We start from the raw sequence: 22236 nt of genomic DNA on the forward strand, positions 1-22236 counted from the left end.
TGCTTCACATTCCAGTGATGACTACGCCCAGCATCATTCTCAAAGCATTAGCCTCTTTCTTAGCCGAGCAATCAATGGCCATGGCTTCCACGCGTCAAATTCGGCCTTGTTCGCAGCTCACTTGTTAATTCTAAACTTGATAGCTGAGGCTCTGAGCTTCCCAGGGTTCCTATAGAGATGATGTGCTAATCCATACAAAAGACCCAAAACATGCTAGTTGGAGTTTACAAACAAAACTGCAGACGGTCAGCCATCCATCTACCAACGGCTCTGTTTCCAAGCAGCACAAACATCCAATATGCGTCTGCATCCTCAAACATCTCCCATCTCCCCTCGGCCACATTAATCCCTGCCGATTGTGAGCAGCCTTTTGAAGCTGCTTGGTGCGTCATTCCTCCCTCCACCGATTTTGGACCATAAACCCAAGTTTCGAATCTTTTCTGTAGACGATTTTCTTGTATTCTCCATGTCAACAGGAAGAGGCATCGTGACCCTCGAGCTGGCCGACTTTATTGGCAGGGAAATATTTGTGGATGCCATGCGAGTAGGGATGTCATGTATATCGCTGGCAATGCCCCGCTTTGGGATCTTATTACCTCGAACTTCGCGCCGCCGAACGCTTCCTGTAGCCTTTTTCATGCTCCGTGCTGGTGTTGTTGTTGTTGCAGCTCCCTCCTTAGTAGTCCGCTGCCTTTTCGCTTTTCTACCTGACTCTTCTCCTAGACTAACATCATCGGGCAAAGGCGGCTCCCCTGGATTTTTGATGTCCCAACGCTTGGTTGTTTCCATCGTGGTATTTTCGCTTGGGTGGTTTTTCTGTGTTGAAGAGGCTGACCTCTTTGTAAAGGAGCTTGCAAAGCTGGCCACGCTGAGCTTTCTGATGACCGTAGATGCCGAGCTTCGAACTAGGTTTTCACCTCGAGACTTCACCGTCATTCTAGGAAACGGGAGGACCTCTCTGCTCCATACGTCTGATAGGAGCGCCTCTAGCCGGGCCCTCTCGCCTCTTGGCGGTGCAAGCACCGGTATTCTGATAGTAGTTGCTAACAAAGAATGAGATCGATTGACAGCCAAGGCAGTAGACGAGTTGCTGCTATGATCCCGCAGCACATTTGTATTTTTCAAAATGACTTGGCATAGCGGCGGCCTGGCTGCTCCAACAGTAGTAGCCCTTTGTATCGATATCCGTCGGGCGAGCGTTCCTTGAACTTCAGTTAGAAGGCGACGTTTTTACAAGTCCATTACGTACCTGGCTTCCCAAAAACGGTCCCCAAGCTTTTTACGTTGATATGCAACGAACTAAAAATATCCGGCGACCTCAACTCTTGATCTTCTCTTGCTGGACGAGCCAGTCTTGATTTCCACTCCATTTCTTCTTTAGGCGTGCAAGCTGTCATGATTAGCTCGCACAACTGATGATCGCACTCAAATACCAGTTTCCAAGAAAATGGCGCAGTGTGGCATTGTATTCCTGGTGGCCGTTAGTATTGCCACTGCGTTTGCCTCTTCTGCTTTATCCTTAATCTCTGTTATTTTAGTAGTCAGTGGAGGTTAGCCAGTCTTACCTCTCCCATTGTCCACCTCCTCGATTCTGATATCATCAATGTTGATACAGGCCATGATGGTGTATATCGGATCGACCTTGCCTGCAGAAGCAAGGCAAAGAACATGACGGTAAAGCAGACATATAAAATACTGCCCGTCCACTCCATCATTGGTTTGCCAACAGACGTGAAGCACTCCACAAAGATGAATGTGACCGAATGACCGTATCTGCTTTTTTGAAACGGCGTCAAGTTTCTACGTCAAATGTCAGCCTCGTCGAGCATATCAATCTTTCATATGGGCGGCGTGTTACCCTGTCCGGAAAGGCTAATCTATCTTGAAGAATCCATGTTTTTTCGAGAGTAGACTTTATCCCTTCATTGTTCGATGCCCGGTTGATTTCCGACGTTGCTTCGCGAAGCCGTGTCAGAGTGTTGTCAATTTCCATGTGTGAATTCGGACAGTCTGATATTGGGGTGCACTTAAGGAGTTCAGAGAACAGTAGAGGGTATTTGCAGATTCTTTGTATAGGCTATAGCGAGTATTAGTGCTCTTCACGAAGGATGGGGCTACCTAGAAAGGAAAGCACCTTGACAAGGAGATCGTTGATTGTAAGAGCCTTTTTCACCCCTTCTTCGCTATCCTTGGAGGATCCCAGCGCCATAGCCAAGGCCTCGAGGCCTTTCTGATACGTTTCCCAATTGGGCATGGCTTGCTGGGCTGCACCGATGTCTTTGATCATCATTTCATATGTTGCCCCATATTCTTCATATATGAAGAGCATGTTTATCTAGAGAGAAAAGGGTGGAGAGAAGGAGTCAGATCTAGTTAAACGGAGAATTTGAATTTGTGACGAGCAAATACCTTCTTCGCAAAGACTTTGGCGACCTCTGCTGCCACCTGCGGATCGGCCAGCATACCCGGGGCCTTCAAGAGCCACTTTGCTTTCATATTCTGCTCGGGTACGGCGCCGAGACTGGACCAGCGTCTGTGACTATTGGCATGGAGATACTTGGGATTTGCAAATGGGGATAGCGTAGGAGATATGTTGATTTGTGTGTATTCAGAGTGTGGAACTGCCCTGTGAAGTTCGCCAAGTAGTTGCTCGTGTAATTTAACAATCTCGGTCAAGTTTTGGTTGATGGATGACCGTAGCCCAACGCAAATGGAAGGCAACGCCGCTAAGATTGTGACATATACCTATAAAATGCGTAAGCAGCAGATAGACCATGACAGCAATCCAAGCGTTTTCCAATTACATTCATGAGAAATCGTATATCACCAATGTAACCTTCCTCTGTACTGATAAGCTCTTCTAGTACTTTTCGTCGTTGCAATGATCTTTCTATAGCGGCCAGGTCGGCCAAAGAGTGGCTCTCTAAGAAGCTACTGTCTTCCGATGCACGAGGCCCTGTCATGGAGGCTCTGCTGCTACGTTCCGTTACAGAGAAGCCTTGCGAGCGTGTGATAGTCTTTCGTGATCGTGCCACAGCGCTGACACTGGCGAGACTGGCACTAGCACTCCGAACCGCCGAAACAAAGGCAAACGAAGACCCAGAGGACGACTGTCTATGGTGTGATCTCTTCCAAGCAGATGTGCGGCTACGAATTTCCGGCTCAAGTCGCGGTCGCAGAGAGTTGATGCTTCCGTCCGACAGCGTGGATCGATGCCGAGCTCGGCGATGTATCGTTCGCATCCATTTATAGAATGGGCCATGAGGTTTGAGCTGTTCATGGCTCTCCGAATCTGTTACCTGGACACTGCTGCCATCAATGGTAACCTGAGGCACCTGGATGGCAGTATTCAGAGACATGGTTTCGACAATAGTCTGAAGCTGAGGGTTGTTGACTCTCCCTCCAGACGCGGGAACACTGGTTTCCTCAATACCAAGCTGGGACATTTGTGCGGCAACTTGATCGTGATCAACATCAGACATGGCGTCGTCATCGCGATATTCCATTGCGTCTTCATATTTTTGCAGTAAAGCCGCCCAGCTCGAGCGTCGAGAGCTCGAGCTCGAGTTGGAACCACTGGGGCAACAAGGAGAGTCGGCCGGCGCCATGATGTCGAATGGTAGTCAAAACTGAACTGGAAGAAAGGAAAGCTGAAAATGACATGTAAAAGTGGCTCCAACACGCCAAAGACCAAAAGGAGCTGGAGATTTACGATCCAAACATAGCAAAGTGTACAAGTTGGGAATATGATAATATGGGCAGAGAAGTCGTTGGCATTGTAGCGGGGAGAATAGCATAATAACACAGAAGTTGTATTGACGAGAGCCGTAAGAGCGATGTTGACCGTTGGCAGGGCATTGTCTCTTTCCCATACTAATAAGGAAGGGAGTGGACAGCGGCGCTCTGAAGGTGTTATAAACAGAGTTCCGAATGCCACAGTTCGGTATAAAATGGCAACCTAGTAAGATCTTTGAATGCTTATATCTGGAAATTCACATCTTCCATTACGTATATTAACATCATTAAGGGGGAAATAGGAAATGTTGACGAATGTAGGTTGCGATAGGCTGCACGTTGACCAGCGCGCCCAGAAGCAAACCCATGTTCCTTGTGATTTTCCAATATAGCGGTAACCTATAGTAGGGCCGTAGAGCAGTACGTAGCGAACGACTCAGCCTTGCCAAGTTGTAGTTCTATGTAGATGACCACACTGGGATGCAGTTCCATGATGGCAGACGCCGCCGAACCGATGCCGTCCGGCTGCCGACTTCTTACGGGGCGTTCTGTTGTTTGCCACATTGCATCGGAGCCAAGTTGTGCGGACCGATATGGAGCATAATTGTGGGATTCGGCGGCTTCAGCTGGAGTGATACGGAGCACAAGGCTCAAGACATGCAGCAGGTTTCAGTCTTACAAATACTAGCCGCAATCTGAAAGCCGCGTCTTGGTCATCCCCATTCCTGCATGCCAGGCTGCCACCGCTTATTGGCGATGCAGGGGCATACAGTAGAAGAAAAAAAAAGGGAAAAGCCTGGCAAGGGGACACAAGAAGCACCAGTGACACATACATACCTATACAATGCCCTATATATACCTGCTGAATATATCTGTGCATGGTCTGGGGATGAGAGCTAATACGCGACTTTGGGCAAGCATTCGACGCGAAATGAAATGCTGCCAGGCACTCTCATCAACCAACCGTATGCAGGGACCTTTATTCATCCCATCCTGGCCGGCAGACAAGAGGCAAAAGCCCGCCACTCCAGCGGGATCCGAGACCGCACTGTGTCGCCGCCACGTCTCGCACAAACCACCCGCTAAAGCACACTGCCGATGGCCCGTCGGCCGCCGCATCGACAGTGCACAGCACAGTCCGGCCTGGCATGGAGCCTAGTTCGGCCCTGGCATGCTTCGCCCGAACCGCCCAGCAAGGCGCTGCCGAGACGGCCCTGAAGCTAACCGCAGGCGGACAAGCCCAAGCCATTCGCGCGAGGCAGTGATGCAAAGGCCCTCCACCCCTTGGCTTGAGAACTCGAACAGAACACGTTGAAGTTTTCCTGGCGACGGCCGTGAGACTCAGCGGCGGGCCCCCCCGAACTTTTTTGCAACTGTTACTGCGCGGGTCAGCCTGGCTTCCTTTTGCCGCCCACCACGTGGAGCCTTTTTTTCTCGGGGACAAAGTCTTGACAAATCTGCCATGTTGGCAACCCGCTGCCTTGTCCCGTAGATTACCTATTACTACCTGCTAGTGCCCTGCTGTCCACTTCTCTCGTTTGTCTTCCACTCCTGGATTCTGCGTTTGGCATCTTCGGTCCCAAGTCTAGAGTCTACAGCAGAGCCTCTCGATTTCCATAGCGAGAGCCTCGACCCGGATCCAGATCTCGTTGCGCCCCCGCCGCTCTCGGCGCAACCCGCCACCATGGACAACGCCTATGCTCTTCCCATCGCCGCGGTGCTGGCCAACTTCAGCGTCAAGGAACAGACCGGCTTGACTGACAACCAAGTCTCTGAGCTTCGAAAGAAACACGGCCGCAATGGTGCGCATCCCCGAATCCCAGAGCCTCCAAGCTCTTGTGCGGTCTCTTTCGCCGACCTGCTCGCCCCCACCATATCAGATGCAGCCCTGACTTGATGCCCATGATGCTAACTCTAGCGTAGCGATTCCCGAAGAGCCTCCCACTCCCCTCTGGGAGCTCATTCTAGAACAATTCAAAGATCAACTCGTCATCATCCTGCTTGGCTCCGCCGCCGTTTCCTTTGTCCTCGCCTTGCTCGAGGACGAAGGCGGCTGGAGTGCATTTGTCGATCCCGCCGTTGTAAGTGCTTCTCGCAACCTCTCTTCTGGCTGGTATAACTGGTTGAGTCTGGTGTCTAACCGCATGTTCTTGTACGCGTAGATTCTCACCATTCTGATCCTCAATGCCGTCGTCGGTGTGTCCCAAGAAAGCAGTGCCGAGAAGGCCATCGCCGCTCTGCAAGAATACTCGGCAAACGAAGCCAATGTCGTCCGAAACGGTGGCCATGTATCCCGAGTCAAGGCCGATGATCTTGTTCCTGGTGACATCGTCTCGGTTGCTGTTGGAGACCGAATTCCCGCCGACTGCCGTATCGTTTCCATCGAGAGCAACAGCTTTTCTGTGGACCAGGCCATCTTGACCGGAGAGAGCGAGAGCGTTGGCAAGGATTCCACTGCTGTAGTAAAAGATGATAAGGCTGTCTTGCAGGACCAGGTCAACATGCTCTTCTCGGGAACTACGGTTGTTACTGGACGCGCCAAGGCCATTGTCGTCTTGACAGGCTCCAACACCGCCATTGGAGATATCCACGAAAGCATCACTGCCCAAATCTCCGAACCTACTCCCCTGAAGCAGAAACTCAACGATTTTGGCGATAATCTGGCCAAGGTCATTACCGTCATTTGCATCCTCGTCTGGTTGATCAATATTCCAAACTTCAACGACCCTAGCCACGGTACCTGGGCCAAGGGAGCCATCTACTATCTCAAGATTGCCGTCTCCTTGGGCGTCGCTGCGATCCCCGAAGGTCTTGCGGTCGTCATCACTACTTGCCTTGCTCTTGGCACTCGCAAAATGGCGGCTAAGAACGCCGTTGTGCGTAGCCTGCCCTCCGTCGAGACTCTGGGCAGCTGCAGTGTCATCTGCTCTGACAAGACTGGCACACTCACTACCAACCAGATGAGCGTCAACAAGATGGTCTATCTCAACGAAGCCGGAACCGATCTGACTGAACTCACTGTTGAGGGCACTACTTTTGCTCCCAAGGGCAATATTACTTTGAACGGTCAGGTTGTCGAGAATCTTGCTGCCACCTCTTCTACTGTTCTTCAGATGGCCGAGGTCGCTGCTCTCTGCAACGATGCCCAATTGGCCTATGATTCACGCACAGCTACTTTCTCCAGCGTTGGCGAGCCCACCGAAGGCGCTCTCCGAGTTCTCGTTGAAAAGGTCGGCCCCTGTGCCCCTGCTGGAACTGCCCTTGAAGACTGCGGACACTTTGCCAGCACTGCGCACGAACAGAGGCTGCCACGACTTGCGACCTACGAGTTCTCCCGCGACAGAAAGAGCATGTCAGTCCTCGTCCAGAACGGCAAAGCCAAGAAACTGCTTGTCAAGGGAGCCCCCGAATCCGTCATTGAGCGCTGCACAAGCACCATTGTTGGTGCCAACGGCAACAGAGTTCCCCTTAGCGAAAAGCTCCAGAGCACTCTGCTCAAGGAAGTTGTGGAATATGGTAACCGAGGACTTCGTGTCATTGCCCTTGCCAGCATTGAGGATGTTTCCAAGAACCCGCTGGTCAGGTCTGCCAAGTCCACCGAACAATATGCCCAGCTGGAACAAAACATGACCTTCCTTGGATTGGTTGGCATGCTGGATCCTCCTCGTCCCGAAGTCCCCGCCTCTATCAAGAAGTGTAAAGATGCTGGTATCCGTGTCATTGTCATCACTGGTGACAACCGCAACACTGCTGAGAGCATCTGCAGACAGATTGGTGTCTTTGGCCAGCATGAAGATCTTCAAGGCAAGAGCTACACTGGACGCGAATTCGACAACCTCAGCCCCAACGAGCAGCTGGAGGCGGCTAAGAAGGCTTCTCTGTTCTCTCGTGTTGAGCCCGGTCACAAGTCCAAGTTGGTTGACCTTCTCCAGTCCCTTGGCGAGGTCGTTGCCATGACTGGTGACGGTGTCAACGATGCTCCTGCTCTGAAGAAGGCTGATATCGGTGTGGCTATGGGCTCTGGAACTGACGTCTCCAAGCTGGCTGCGGACATGGTTCTGGCTGATAGCAACTTTGCAACCATCGAGGTGGCCATCGAGGAAGGCCGTTCCATCTACAACAACACTCAACAGTTTATTCGCTACCTGATCTCCTCCAACATTGGTGAGGTGGTTTCCATCTTTTTGACGGCAGCTCTCGGAATGCCCGAGGCGCTGATCCCCGTTCAACTGCTCTGGGTTAACCTCGTCACTGATGGTCTCCCCGCCACCGCCCTGTCCTTTAACCCGCCCGACCACGGCATCATGAAGCGCCAGCCTCGTAGAAGAGATGAGCCTCTCATTGGTGGCTGGTTGTTTATGCGCTACCTGATCATTGGTACTTATGTCGGTCTTGCAACCGTGGCTGGTTACGCTTGGTGGTTCATGTACAACCCTGAGGGTCCTCAGATCACCTTCCGACAGCTTTCTAGCTTCCACCGTTGCTCAGCCGAGTTCCCCGAGATCGGATGCGAGATGTTTTCTAACGATATGGCTAAGTCGGCCTCTACCGTATCTCTGTCGATTCTCGTTGTGATTGAGATGTTCAACGCCATGAATGCTCTGTCATCCAGCGAGTCACTCCTCACTCTGCCACTGTGGAACAACATGATGCTCGTATACGCCATTGCTCTGTCCATGGCCCTTCACTTTGCTCTCCTCTACACGCCTATTCTGCAGAATCTGTTTGCTATCTTGCCGCTGAATATGCTGGAATGGCAAGCTGTCACTATTATCAGCGCGCCTGTAGTGTAAGTTTTTGCTCTCGATTCTATTCGTCTTTGACTTTAGAAGAGAAAACTAACAAGACTCATTTAGTATTCTTGACGAAATCCTCAAGGTTATTGAGAGGCAATTTTTCATGCAGCAGAAGCCGGCCGCCAAGGCCATTAAGGCAAAGAAGGAGGAGTAAACGAGAGAGAAAAAAAAAAGAATAGAGGGTATATTTACATTATATACACATACACAATGCATACAGGTATATAGAAGGAAGAGAGACATTACTCACTAGTTGACTGGCATTGGACGGGTAAACAAGCTGTAAATCGGCGTTCCGTATAAAGGTCTGGCAGTATAAGATGAGCTCTTACGACCAATTTTGGCATAAGAAGTCTAAAACCAAAGTAAGGATAACATGATATAGAACGTAACTGTGACGCAAAATAGACTATGGGATGATTCTCAGAAAGTAATGTTTTTGGGAGTCTTTTTTTAATTATTTATTTCATTGTGTCTTTGCATGCATTCGTAATCTCGATTGGCGTGTTCGAGTCAGCTCTTCCCTGCTATTCATACAGCATACACAGCTTCGGTCACTTGCAGGCCCCGAATTATATGTGATATCCCGTTTTTTTCTTCTTCTTCTTCTTCTTCTTCTAGTAACATGTATTTATATGAGAAAAAAAGCAAGTTTAGTCCTGTCTACCCTTTAGTAACCTCTTGGTGACCTTGTCCTTCTCGATGATGTATACGTGGGCTCCCCAGCCGGATAGGGCGTCACGGTCGACGGCGGTCAGGAGGGCTTGTGAAATGGTCTCGAACAACGCATCAGGTTCCTATGAGGTTTTAGATGTAAGTAAAAAGATGATGTTTATGTCCTCTGGGAGGGAAGAGCATAGGTAAAAACGTACCAGATCAGGCTCCCACAGACCCTCGCACATGCCAAACAGCTGCTCCGACGCCGTGCCCGACACGATAAAGTCCTTTGCAAAGTCGATGCAGCCGATGCTGTCGAAGCCGCAGATGAACGGCTGGCCGGTCTTGGGATCCAGCCCGGCGACGACGGGCGAGACAAAGTATGGGCCGAAGCGGCGCTCGTAGAGGGAGGAGGAGACGAGGTTGGCAAAGGTGCGCGGGGCGATGGCGCGCTCCTCGCGCAGGCGGTACATGTTGACCTTGTAGCGGAAGAGGTCGCTGACGGTGCTGACGTCGGTGGCCAGGCCGGTCAGGCCCAGGAAGACGTCGCCGTACTGGAAGATCTTGGGGAAGTTGTTGGAGATGGTCAGGGCCTGGAGGCCGAGGCGGAGGTCGCAGGCGATGGCGACGCAGTCCTTGCCGACCATGGCGACACAGGCACCGCCGTCTGGGGGGAGAGGAGAAGAGTCAGCAGAGAGATTGGATGCAGGATGGACCGGAGGACAACTAACTGATCGAAAAGGGAGAAGACTGCATGGCGAGAAGGGCACGGCGTTAGCTTGAATTCAATGGATGGCTATCATGATAACGACAATGACAATACGGCACGTACCATGATGCTTGCTGTTGTTGTGTAGAACGAGGTTCAGAATTCACAGCAGCAGTGCAGGTGGATGTATAAGCCGTGCTCCCCCTAGAGGACCCGTCGCTCGAATCAATGCAGTCGTGGTATCGCAGGGTGTTGCAGCGCAGTCTGGTCGGTGATGAGGAAGCTCTCGCTGGCCGTCTCTCTAAGCTGCCCAGCTCTCTCTGTGTCTCTCCCCACGCTTGGCCGGCACGCCAAAAGCGCAGGCAAACATGGTCTGGCGTGGCCGCTGTGTGGCGCAACCTGCGCGGGCGGGCAGCAGCCGAGCTTCTGCCGCTGTGGCTAGTGCCGCGCTCTTACGTATGTGCGACCGCCTTGGGCGAGGCTGCCTGCGGATTGTTCGAGAAGGCGGGTGGGTCGTTTGCTTGGATATCTAATCGGCTTTGGACAGCTTGGCTGGCCGTTGGGGCGTTTGCAAAGAAGATTGTTTCGGCTGCGGAGAAGAGATAGTTGAGAGACAACGAGGCTTGGCTTTTTCTCCTGCTTATTTGATTTCTTCTGGTTGATTCGCTCCTCTTTGCTTGCAGTCACTTGCAGTGGGTGGGCTTATTCTTTTTCTATACCGGCAGCGAAGACGGTCGCAACCCCACCATCGTATCCTACCACTATCGTACGGAGTACAGAGCTTCAAAATCACCCGTCCTCATACTTGACAGTTCAGTAAACAGCGACCACAGATCCCAGAGGCTATTGCAGCTTCACTAGAGCTTCCCAGCCTAGTCGACATCATGTCGTCGCACGTCGTGGTCATCGCCACGGATCTGAGGCGCACCACGATCAAAGTCAGCCCCGGCACCTACTTGTCGGATGTCCTCGCTGAAGCTTGCAAGAAGCTTGGCCTAGACGGGGACAAGTATCTGATTAAGTGCGTATAACACGCCTCAGCTCTACCGCGCTCGTCGCTCTGTGCTGCGCATATCTAGCTAACACTCATCTGTCTAGACACAAGCAGAAGCAAGTCGATCTCTCCATACCGTTCCGCACCTCTGGCCTCCTCGCCGGCGCCAAGCTGGAGCTTGTGCAAAAGTCCAAATCCCCATCAGCCGTTCAAATCGCCCTGCAGGTCCCCCAACCAGAGGCCAAAGAAATCCCTGGTGGCCGACTGATCAAGAAGTTTCCCTCCGACTTGTCAATATGGCAGGTGCTGCGACAGTTTGAGAGCGGCGAGGCGAGCGCGGGGAAGAACATCAATATTACGGCCAGAGGCGTGGCCCAGACGGTCAACAGCGAGAACTCTGGCGCCGGTCAGCTATATTATGAGACGCCAGTCTTGAATATCATGGGCCGGGAGCTTGGGTCGTTTGCTGACTTTCAGAAATCCTTGTCGCAGCTGGGACACAACTCTGGAAATGTCCTAATACGGCTATCGTTCAGAAGGACTGACCAAACGCTATATGAGGCGATGGAACAAATAGGAACCTTTTTCAAAGAAGAAGAGAAGGAGAAGCGGGAGGAGAAGGAAAATGCGGCTCCAAGCGTCTCTGAGGACAAGCCTCAAGATCTACCCACAGATGGAGATGTACCCATGACTGAAGCTCTAACCGAGACTATCAATAACACGGCCGAAGCGCAGCAAGAGGCAGCTCCCGAAGCTACACAAGACTCAACAGCATCAATACAATCCGAAACGAATAACTCGGATCCCCAGTTACGCTTGGAACCTGTCAATGTCTTCCTCGCTCCTACAAACTCAACACCTGCTGCCGCTCTTGCCCCAGTCGACGAAAGTGATTTCACACCCACTATCGCCCAGGCTCAACTACATCAGGCCCGCCTACTAGAAAGCTCCAGGAACAAAAGACTGTTGTCTGACAGAGAAATTGAAGAAAAGGAGGCGGCTGAGCGGGCCAAGATTGATGCCGTCAAGTCTGTGCTCATCAAGGTGCGGTTCCCAGACAATACCAGCAGCGATTGGCAAGTTGGCCCGTCAGATACCGGCGCGTTCTTGTACCAGGCCGTTCGGCATGTCATGGCCAACAATGGCCAGTCGTTCCACCTTGTCATCCCCGGAAGCAAGACCGTAATCAAGGATGATGACACCCCTAAGCACAACCTCATCCGGGCGTATAAGCTCTCAGGCAGAGTCCTTGTAAGCTTAGTGTGGAATGATGACGTGCCGAAAGAAGCCCGGAAACAGCCCTTCCTCAAGGCCAACTTTGCCCAGCAGGGACAGGCCATCAAGGTGCCCGAGATACCTACCATTGAGGACGATAAAGCTGGGCCATCAGCGGTACCGCAGGTTCAAAAAGCTCCGGCGAAGGAGGGCGGCGATGGCTCTGGAAAGAAGATGCCCAAATGGCTGAAACTTGGGAAGAAATAGACTACAAGAGCGAGTGAGTGAGCGAGCGGGCTTAAATTTTGTTGTGTTCTCATTTGTATCCTACTGGGATTGGGATGGATTGGCATCATGTACATGCTAAAGGCGTTTTCTCCGCTTTGTTTGACCAATATCGAGGAGGCGAAAACTATGTTGAATATTGAACACAAATAGTACGGATTTAGACATAATTCAGGCAATTTTGTTTTGGTTTTTACAACTACAGTGAGTGATATTGGGTGAGAAATTGGACGTCAGAAGAGAAAAAAAAAGGTATCTCAGTTGGGTCAAAAAGACGGCATATCTTGGAGAATGTAAAATTCTGACGGAATGAAAACCCGCAGCTATATACCGTTGCTGCGCCGTCGCATTAAAGCCCAAATTGAATCAATCGAAAATCATGACCCGCGCCGAATCCATGCGAAAAACCCGTGCTTGATTTTAAGAAAAAAGAAGTTGTTTCCTTTTTATTTCAATTCTTTTTTTATTTGCCATTACCGAAATATCCCTCCCATTGCCTCGATTTTTTTTATGTAAATCGTTTAGTGAGCACGACGGGACTCGGCGATGACGCGCTGGAGCTCATCGACCTTTCTCTTGGCACGGCCGAAGGTACCGAGCTATAGGAGATTGAAAGTTAGTCATGATATTCCCCCCCAAAACTATTTTCTTTGTGTGCAATGTTCCATGGCGCAACGTACCCTCTTCTTGGCCAGCTTACGGGCACGCTTGTCCTTGCTGTTGCGGAGAAGTTCGATGACACGACGCTCATAGGGAGCGAGGCTGTTAAAAGATGCATGTATTAGCAACTAATTCTTGAAAAAAAAAAAAAAAAAAAGTTCCAATATCAAAATTGGAAAGACAGCAACATGGTATTATAGAAACTCACCCAGCAACCTCCTTGACGACCTCACGCACAAAGGCGGTTCGCTTGCTCAGGTGTCCCTTGGTGCGGGAAACACGGGGCTTGACGACACGAGCGGTAGTCTTCTATATTTGGGTAACAAACCAAAAAACGTCAGTTTCAGCGTCCATCGTCTGCCAGAGAGGTAGAGGGCAGAGATCCTCCACGAGGTGAGATCGCGAGTTGACGTACGTGGCCCTTGTTCAGGCCAACGGCCAGACCGGTCTTTGCAGGCGCTTCCTTAGCCATTGCGAATGAATTTGTCGACTTTTGATCGGAAATTTCGTTGTCGTAAAAGGGAAAGGAAAAAAAAAGAGAGGATTTCGAAATTTCGACCCAGCGCTAATAGGAAATTTCGTGCGGTGGGAGGGTCCCTGCTGTGGGAATTGGATTTTTCCGAAGCGGAGTTTGTGGGTCACGTGCGAGAGGGTACGTGATAAGATAAGGGAGCTTTGGGCGCTGGCAGAAGGATGAGCTTGATTGTGATTGGAGACTTTTCCTGAATTGGAGTAGCTTGGAATGCCAATTGTTTACTAGAATGTACAAGCAGCACCAGCAGCAGCGTTTGTCTTGGTTATGATATTATATCCTCGGTATAAGCACTCCAAATACTCATTGTGAGGCATTGAAGGAGAATAAGGACTACCCAATTGACCAGCAAATGGCGACGATTCCGGAGATCCAATGGCGATCCAATTGCCGGCCTTTTTTTTCTTCTTCGACTCTGTCTCCAATGGCTTCTTTTCGGTGTAACTGCCCCAGAATTCTACGCCGCCGTAGTTCTGAGCATGTCTGGTAAACTATGCTCGTACACATTCCAGAACGAGCTTATCATGAACTTCTTCATCACCTTCACGAGTCATGCCTAGCGGTTCTTGTTGAGAAGCTAAGCTTCTGTAGCACTCACAAGTCCAGGCTGCTGATGCAATGGGCACTACTAATGGTCATTGCCATCGGCTAACACGATTTCGGTGGGAGGAAGATGGCCGAAGCGGAGCGAAACGAATCGAAAAGATGCGAGCGAAGCCGTCTGATGTTTTCCCCCGATTGTCTGAAGCGTAACATTTCTGTCAGTTCTCGCCTATAAGCAGAAGCAGATCCAAGTAAGCGGTCACGAGCCATTGACAGGCATACGTAAATCGGAGTGACCCGTACGTTGCGCCTATTACAGTAGAACAGAAAAGTGACGGCAAACAAAGAATCCTTGCTCCGCCGTTTCTCCCGCCCGTTGTTGTTCCCGTGCAGCTATTCGCAGCCCGCAAAAAGAGCTCCAACTTGCCCCCCCCCCCAAGAGCGTTTCCCCCGCTTCAATCCTCTTAGCTAGAGTCCTGGCACCACTGAGAATAGCTAACCAATACTAGGTAGCACCATGACCCTGGCAGCAGCAGTCGTTCATTGTTCAGACCAAGCAGCTGTTAGCCAGAATGGGGGGGACCCCTTGCTGTTCGCTATCATCCGCCATTGGCGAATTGTCCAGCGCAGTGGATAAGTCGTGATAGGACCTACTAATAATGTATGCAGCGGCGACAAGGGCGCTTATTTTACTTATACAGACTGAATAGTGCAGTATCTGGCTCATGATAACCTCGTACTCGTACTGGCGCAGTAGCTGCACGCAGCGGAAAAGAGGCAGTAACAGACGAGATCCCCATAAAATGTGGATTTGTGATACTGTTCCATTATTCCCAACTGCCATCTCTCCTCGACTCTGTTATTCCCGTCTCTCTCGCCCGCCGATTGTCGTCAGATGGTGCTGCTCGCGTGCATTTCGGCTCTGCCATGAACGCTCCCCTCCCCGCCTCTCTCTCGCAAAAGAACCACCTTCTTTGTTGGGAAGGCTATGACGGCAGCCAAGGTGATTTTCATTGATTGTACTGTATATACCACTGTAGCCATTTGTCCAACAAAATAGCACGATTGTGCCTATGCTCTTGGACTGCGCTTTGGGTTTGGCGAGGTGGTGAATTAAGGTATGAGGCGCCGCCAAGATCGGCCACCCGGTGACGCACGAAGGGAGGCACCGAAAGTCTATGCTGGCCGGGTGTTGTGGGAAATTAGCACCTGTAGCTGCTTGTGTTTTAGCGCAGTAGGTATTAGGCGGTAAACCTCGACGACGACGATCCATTTACAGCAGTAGCCTACAGACGATGCATGTACAAGCCACCAAGGTACATACGTGCATTGGTAGATGGCAGTCTGCGCTCTCACTCCTTCAATCCGCCGAGATGCCATTGATTGCAGTCGATTCCCCGTTTCCATGTGAACGCACGTGTTGCGCAGCGCCAGGGGGTGGTCAATTCGCCCCTGAGGACGATGCCGATTGCAGCGCCGGTGACTTGCGGTCTGGTCCGGCGTGCTCTGCATCTCTGTCATCTGCATCTCCCGCCAGATGCTGCTCCGAGGGTGTGACCTTTTGTCTCCTCCACAGCAGCTCCTCTCGCATCTTCTCTCTCCTCTTCCCCACAGCGTGCAGAACGCACAAAGCAAAGTACTGCGACCAGCAATGGAGCATAGTGCCCATGCACAGGCAGGTATATAACAAGTATAACAAGCAGCGAAGAAACATCCCCCAATCCTACTCTGCACTAAAAACAGCACCAAAGCGCGGGGTGTCCCCGCTACGGGGGCCAGAAAGAGGGGAGAAGGGGGGGGCCGCTGGAAATGCAGCAAAACGACCTGGGAGGCTGTAGGCTGGCCCCAAAAGCCCGCCGAAACTAAGAGGCAGCGAGCGCCTGTGGCTGCTCTTAGCCTGCCGAGTGCCGCTTTACCTAAGATAGGGCCCGCCTGCTGCGACAGCCTCCCCCTTCTTTATCAACGGAGGAGGATACCTGGGATGAGATGCTAAGAGACAGTGAGAGAGAATGGAACCCCCCCCTCTTAATATACCTCAGCGCAGTTGACTCGTTGCTTTTTGTCTTTTTTTTTCCCTTTTCCCTTCTTTCTCTCGCGTGTTCTTTTTACTTTTCTTTCTTTCTTCCCAATTTTTTTTCTTGTAGCCTTGTTGTTATTCCTTTTCTATTCGCTGCTAGATTAGAACGATCAGAGCGCGCGCTGAGCTATAAGTCATGACACCACGATAGAAAAAACACCCGCTACACCGACGTCATCAGCGCCCACTCCATACGATACGGGGGGGGGAGAGAGAGCCAGAAACAGATCAGGCGCCCAGGACAAAACTTGCCAAATCAGGCCGCGCTGTTTACCATCCCTGAAGCTGGATTCTGGCGTCTAGAAGAAAAAACTGCAAAACAAATATCACAACTAGAAATATCTCGGCTTAATATCTGCGCGCATAAAAGATAAGAGAGAGGAGGAGTAGAAAGAGAGACTACAGGCAAAAGCCACATCAAGACGCAACAAAAGAGCTCGCCATCCTCACTCTCTCACCATGTCGAACCTCCCCTCGCAACATCCCACCCTCTCCCTCCACCTCACCGACCTCACTCTCACCCCGCTCATCACGTCGTCCTCGTCGGAAAGCCACCTCGAGTCCCTCACCAAACTCACCTCCAGCGCCATAACCTCTCAGACCACCGCCCAGCGCGCCAACCTCGGCCGCCCGCAGCGCATCATGGTCGAGTACCCAGACTCCGGCGCCGTCGTCTTACAGTCCTACCTCGACCCCAGAGAATCCGGCGGCGGCGGCGATCTCTCCGAGGAGTCGGACTCGTTTTCAAAATACAAGTACAGAGACGAGCACGAGCACGACCATGACCACCATGTCGGCGACGATGACAGCAGCAGCACCCGCACCCCGGACACGGCAAGGCCCGCCATCGACGACACCGTGGCGCCCGCTCTGATCAGCGTCGTCGTCGCTGCTACATCGGACGATGCGAGAGAGGCCCGGCGCGCTGCTGCGAGGCTGGAGCGCATCGGCCGAGAGTTTCAGCGGGAGTGGACGGCACAGGGGCTGGAGCAGGACAATGACGGGAGGAGCAGCAGCAACGCCGACTGAAAGTTTATGAAAAAAAAAAAAAAAAAAAATGAAAAAGAAAAAGAAAGAAAAAAAAATTAAAAAAAGAAAAGGAAAGCAAAAGAAAGGAAAAGAAAAGAAAAGAAAACCAAAGAAAACCAAAGAAATAACCAAAGAAATAACCAAACGGTCATTACTTGGGAATGATGATCGAAAACAAAAGCATTATAGAGTGGACATATTGCGGCCCCCCTAGAATGCCGCGTCCATTCCGAGTATTGAACTATTATTCAAAGCTCGACAACCGAACCAGGCGGCGTCGCAGCTTAGACATAGCACCAAATCACCCCAGAAAGAAAGATATGAATGGAACGAAACAGACGCACTCGAGCGATATAATTCCTATAAGATAGCAGCATTTCGGAGCGAGGCACATAAAGATGAGAGTATACACAAGCTAATGAGAAGAACTGGTGTCCTGTTTTCTTTTTGTTCTTACATCTTTTCATCGTCGCACAGAATCACGTTGGGGGTATACAAAAGAAGCTAGCATGTTGGCTCTAATGGCGTTTAAAAGAAAGGGTTTTGTAATTTAATGGACAAAGTCTTTTTTTAGTTCTCAAGACCTCACAAGTTTTTGTTTTATCTTAATCTCGATTTTCCTTTTTTTTATATTTCATCTATTGCTTTTTTTTTTTACTGTATTAAGAAAGAAGAAAGAAAAAAAGAAACTTCAACATTTCCTGTGCTCCCATACCCAGAGTCGTCACTACGTGAAATCATGTGCTCCCTTCTTTAGCAGGCATCACTTCTTTTCAGGGTTTTTGTTTGTCCTGTTTCGTGTATCATTTATATTCTGGAAGATTTAACGTTTAATTCGGTCTTTCTCCTCAGATATTTATTTAAATGAGCTGCTGGAAAGCACGGTTGATGGGGGATCGGATGTTGGGGACGTCCTTCCAGAAGTCGATGGTGAGGAGAGCGCGCTTAGCGATGCCCTCGGGGGTGAACTCGAACTTCTATAGTGAATGGGTTAGTAAATTTCCTTTTTTCTCTTCATTTTTTTTTTTTTTCGTATATAGTAATTATTGAAACGTACCTTGTAGACATCCTTGTAGGCACCAGAGGCACCGAATCGGTTGAGACCGAACTGCTCGTGAGTATATCTCTCCCAGCCCATGGTGCTCATGACCTCAATGGACAGTGAGGGGATACCGTCGGGCAGAACAGAGAGTCTGTACTCCTTGGACTGGGTGTCGAAGACCTCGAAGCAAGGCATGGAGACAATTCGGGCCTTGACGTTGTGCTTCTCCAGGAGGAGCTTGGCGGCATCCACGGCGATACCAACCTCGGAACCGGTGGAGACCAGGGTGACCTGGGCACCCTCGACCTCCTGCAGGACGTAACCACCCTTGATGGACTTCTCGATGACGGAGCCCTCGAGCTGGGGCAGGTTCTGTCGGGAGAGGGCAATGATGCTGGGGGTGTGCTTGGAGGTCAGGGCAATGTAGTAGGCAGCGCTAGTCTCGTTGCCGTCAGCAGGGCGCCAGACCATGCAGTTGGGGAGAGCACGGAAGTGAGCCAGAGTCTCGATAGGCTGGTGAGTAGGACCGTCCTCGCCCAGACCAATGGAGTCGTGGGTGGCGACCCAGATGGCGCGGACGCGAGACAGGGCAGACAGACGGACGGCACCGGCAGCGTAGGAGACGAAGTTGAGGAAAGTACCACCGTAGGGGATGATGGTTCCGTAGGCGGCCAGACCGTTCATGATGGCACCCATACCGTGCTCACGGACACCATATCGGATGTATCGTCCGGAGTAGTCTCCGAGGCCGGTAGCCTTGGGCTGGAAGTCAACAGCCTCCTTCCAGCGGGTAAGGTTGGAGCCAGTCAGATCAGCAGATCCACCGACAAGCTCGGGCAGGATAGCCTCGACCTTGCTGAGAACAGTCTCGGACAGCTTTCGGCTGGCGATGGCAGCGTCGGCGGGGGTGTAGACGGGCAGGTGCTTCTCCCAGCCCTCAGGCAGCTCACCCTTCAGGCGGCGCTCAAGGTCAGCGGCCTCTGAGGGGTACTGCTCAGCGTACTTGGCAAACAGCTTGTTCCACTCCTCCTCGCGGGCAGCACCCTCGGCAGAGTGCCTGGCGTACAGGTCGGAGACCTCCTTGGGGACGACAAAGCTCTCCTCGGGGTTGAAGCCGAACTTGGTCTTGAGCTGCTTGATGTCGTCGGCCTTGAGGGGAGAGCCGTGAACACCGTGGGTGCCCTCCTGGAGGGAGCCGAAACCAATGGTGGTTCGCAGCTTGATGATTGAGGGCTTGTCCTTGACAGCCTGGCACTGCTTGATAGCGTCCTCCATGGCCTGGAGATCGTGGTCGCCGTTCTCGACGACGACGACGTGCCAGCCGTAAGCCTCGTAGCGCTTGGCAACATCCTCAGTGAAGGCAACGTTGGTGTTGCCGTCAATGGAAATGTGGTTGTCGTCGTAGATAGCAATGAGGTTGCCGAGCTGGAGGTGGCCAGCCAGGGAGCAGGCCTCACCGGAAACGCCCTCCATCAAGCAGCCATCGCCGAGGAAGCAGTAGGTGTAGTTGTCAGAGAGGGTGAAGCCGGGCTTGTTGAAGACGGCGGCGGTGTGAGCCTGGGCCATGGCCAGACCGACGGCATTGCAGATACCCTGACCCAGAGGGCCGGTGGTGACCTCGATACCGGGGGTATCGTGAGCCTCGGGGTGGCCAGGAGTGATGCTATCAACAGTCTAGAAATGGGTAATTGGGTTAGCGCCGCTGCATCAGTTTCAGCCCCTTCTTGTGCTCAGGGCTAATGGGCTTCGTCTCCTCTTTCTTCCTCGATTTCTTCAGCGCAGTCTGGAAACTTACTCGGAAAGCCTTGATGTCATCGATGGTCAGGGCGTAGCCGAACAGGTGGAGGAGCGCATACTGGAGCATGCAGCCGTGGCCGTTGCTGGATTGGGCAGAAACGCGTGTCAGTCTCACGATTTTGCGCGGGGTTTTTCTCCCCACGGTGTTGGGCGACAGCACTTACGAGAGGACGAATCGGTCGCGGTTCAGCCAGTTGGGGTTCTTGGGGTTGAACTTCATGAACTTGTCCCAGAGAACGTGAGCAATGGGAGCCATGCCCCTGCGCAGAATCCAGCGTCAGCAGCAAGCTCGGGCGGGGATGGCGGGTGCGGCGGGAATGCGCATCGCTGGGCGCCTTGGACAAACTTACATGGGAGCACCGGGATGTCCCGAGTTGCTCTTAAAGGTCGCATCAACCTGGAATGGCGATTCCCGTCAGTCAATTGCTCTCACTTCTAGCTTCTTCTTCTAGCTGCTGCCGCTGTCTGCTCATTGCCCGCTCTTCACGGTCCAACTGTCGCTGGCTGCTCGCTCAGTGTCGCGTAGCTAGAGCTGCTGCTGCTATGGAGGGGCAATGGCGGGGTAGACAATGTGGGAGAAAACATACCGCGAGCAGGCGGATGGTGTTGATGGCCTTCTGGTCAACCTCTGTGTAGCCCATGATTGCGAATTGCGTGCGCTATAAGAAGGAATAGGGGGTATCAAGATAGCTGAGATGAATAGAGAAGAGAAATGGAGGCCGGGTGGAGGGGGAGGGAGCAATATAAAGCACCTGGTGTTGCTGAACGCAGGAACCTTTTTTTTTTTCTGTTGAGGGGTTAACGTTATGTCACGTATTAGGGGATCATTACCTAGTAGCCAACAAACCCACCGGCCGCCCACTTTACCGCTGGCTCTGGCGCCTCTAGGATCTCAATGACCGCTGCGAAGCCCCCCAACCCTCATCCAAGTTCCCCCTGTGTCGCCTCTATCGGCCCCTCTAAAGCTTCGCCCGTCCACCCGTGGCCCCTCCATCAGCCACTCTGAAGCGGCTACTGGAGCCCCGGGGGTTCGCGGCCAGGCTGCGGCAAATGGCAATCGGAGCGCAAGTTCCAGCGGGGCCAGTTTCCGCTACTGTGAGCCCGCAGCCCTGCTGCTGGAGCCGAGTTTCGCCCCTGCTGTGTGTGGTGTGTGCAGACATCGAATGCAAGCTCGACTCGGCATCGCGCGTCTGCGTGTTTATTTTGCATTTGAGGCCGATTACGAATAGCAGGGCGGCTCAATCCGCAGGCATTACTAACGTTCGATTAAACCCTCCGATAAATGGAATGAGCAAGGCCGAGGCCTCTCTGCATCCCTTAATGTATACCTTCTCTATATTGATGTGCCTAGTACTTAGGTACGTACTGCGGCTTGTCACCTCATTGACATCCTTCGTTCAGATTCTAAAAACCGGGTCTCCTCCTCTTCTTTTTCTTTTTCTTCGCCTTGACACTGGCGATCTCGTATGTTGCCAATTGCCTTTCACTTCCAGTTTGCCAGCAACAGATCGATCTGCTGCTACTTGACGCAATGCTATCCACCCCGTTGCTCTGTGCAAAGCGGAGACTCTAAAACCCAGTCTGGCTGGTCCTTCTCTACTGCTATGTACTGTACGGCTTCCTGCATTCGGATACTCCGTTTCGGCCCGGCCTGTGACGTAGCTACTGAAGTGTTGCTTTCATTATCGTTTCATATGGCTGGCACATCTCGCCAATGGGTGGCAGGCAGCCCAATTGAAACAGGGCAAGCATCAAAATACGATACAACACCTACCCATATACTACTGCATAGGCACAGGTTGGAGAATCCCGAGCATGCCGCAGCTCGTTGACGGCAGGTTGACAGGCTCCCACTCACCTCACTCAATGCCTGCCTACCCGCTGCTCACCCTACTTGTACGATTTCATAAGCAGGCCCCAGAAGTTTTCTAAGCAATCATGGCAAATCCCACCAATCAAGCGGGTCGAGAATCAATCGCCTGGATGGCCGGGAAAGGTGCCCCGAAAGTTGCTGCGCGCGAGAGACGGCGCCGGCCGGATGGTGGGCTGAAGTTAAAAGAAGAAGAGAAAAAAAAAACATTTAGGCTATTATCGCTGCCGGACCAATCATGGCGCAATGAGCAAGCACGACCGCCAGCAGGAAAGAGAAGCATTGAGTCGAGTGT

At 51.8% G+C, this 22236-nt stretch overlaps 8 protein-coding genes across 9 annotated transcripts; 4 read left to right on the plus strand and 4 right to left on the minus strand.

Annotated features, from left to right (window-relative positions):
* Positions 1-2089: 2089 nt before the first annotated feature.
* TrAFT101_003474 (uncharacterized protein) lies at positions 2090-3608 on the minus strand (the record flags this gene model as incomplete). Its single annotated transcript, XM_024903205.2, has 3 exons — positions 2090-2335; positions 2410-2745; positions 2805-3608. The coding sequence occupies 3 exons, from the start codon at positions 3606-3608 to the stop codon at positions 2090-2092; spliced, it is 1386 nt and encodes a 461-aa protein (XP_024766764.2).
* Positions 3609-5013: 1405 nt separating this feature from the next.
* TrAFT101_003475 (uncharacterized protein) lies at positions 5014-9012 on the plus strand. Its single transcript, XM_024905829.2, has 4 exons — positions 5014-5537; positions 5659-5816; positions 5898-8524; positions 8592-9012. The coding sequence occupies exons 1-4, from the start codon at positions 5420-5422 to the stop codon at positions 8683-8685; spliced, it is 2997 nt and encodes a 998-aa protein (XP_024766763.1). The 5' UTR covers positions 5014-5419; the 3' UTR covers positions 8686-9012.
* Positions 8958-10290, minus strand: PUP3 (proteasome core particle subunit beta 3). Its single transcript, XM_024907367.2, has 4 exons — positions 10021-10290; positions 9920-9938; positions 9404-9855; positions 8958-9328 (listed from the first exon to the last, which is right to left on the minus strand). Exons 1-4 carry the CDS (start codon positions 10021-10023, stop codon positions 9185-9187), a joined length of 618 nt encoding a protein of 205 aa, XP_024766762.1. The 5' UTR covers positions 10024-10290; the 3' UTR covers positions 8958-9184.
* On the plus strand, positions 10126-10503 carry TrAFT101_003477 (uncharacterized protein; the record flags this gene model as incomplete). The annotated part of the gene is made up of 1 exon (XM_066126898.1): positions 10126-10503. The coding sequence occupies one exon, from the start codon at positions 10126-10128 to the stop codon at positions 10501-10503; it is 378 nt and encodes a 125-aa protein (XP_065983005.1).
* TrAFT101_003478 (uncharacterized protein) lies at positions 10441-12778 on the plus strand. Its single transcript, XM_024898982.2, has 2 exons — positions 10441-10918; positions 10996-12778. Exons 1-2 carry the CDS (start codon positions 10782-10784, stop codon positions 12371-12373), a joined length of 1515 nt encoding a protein of 504 aa, XP_024766761.1. The 5' UTR covers positions 10441-10781; the 3' UTR covers positions 12374-12778.
* Positions 12779-12912: 134 nt separating this feature from the next.
* On the minus strand, positions 12913-13523 carry RPL36 (60S ribosomal protein eL36; the record flags this gene model as incomplete). The annotated part of the gene is made up of 4 exons (XM_024907366.2): positions 12913-12990; positions 13072-13153; positions 13260-13360; positions 13467-13523. The coding sequence occupies 4 exons, from the start codon at positions 13521-13523 to the stop codon at positions 12913-12915; spliced, it is 318 nt and encodes a 105-aa protein (XP_024766760.1).
* Positions 13524-16662: 3139 nt separating this feature from the next.
* On the plus strand, positions 16663-18066 carry TrAFT101_003480 (uncharacterized protein; the record flags this gene model as incomplete). The annotated part of the gene is made up of 2 exons (XM_024898854.2): positions 16663-17171; positions 18054-18066. 2 exons carry the CDS (start codon positions 16663-16665, stop codon positions 18064-18066), a joined length of 522 nt encoding a protein of 173 aa, XP_024766758.2.
* On the minus strand, positions 17873-21229 carry TKL1 (Transketolase). 2 transcript variants are annotated; one of them, XM_024903222.2, is made up of 6 exons: positions 20659-21229; positions 20422-20468; positions 20236-20331; positions 20070-20154; positions 18290-19948; positions 17873-18209 (listed from the first exon to the last, which is right to left on the minus strand). In XM_024903222.2, the coding sequence occupies exons 1-6, from the start codon at positions 20710-20712 to the stop codon at positions 18093-18095; spliced, it is 2058 nt and encodes a 685-aa protein (XP_024766757.1). In that variant the 5' UTR covers positions 20713-21229; the 3' UTR covers positions 17873-18092. The 2 variants fall into 2 exon arrangements, with proteins under 2 accessions (XP_024766757.1, XP_065983006.1); XM_066126899.1 differs by lacking the exons at positions 20422-20468; positions 20659-21229 and having other exon boundaries at positions 20236-20387.
* Between the last annotated feature and the right edge of the window lie 1007 nt (positions 21230-22236).

Source organism: Trichoderma asperellum, chromosome 2, assembly GCF_020647865.1.
Source record: "Trichoderma asperellum chromosome 2, complete sequence".
Lineage (NCBI taxonomy): Eukaryota > Fungi > Ascomycota > Sordariomycetes > Hypocreales > Hypocreaceae > Trichoderma > Trichoderma asperellum.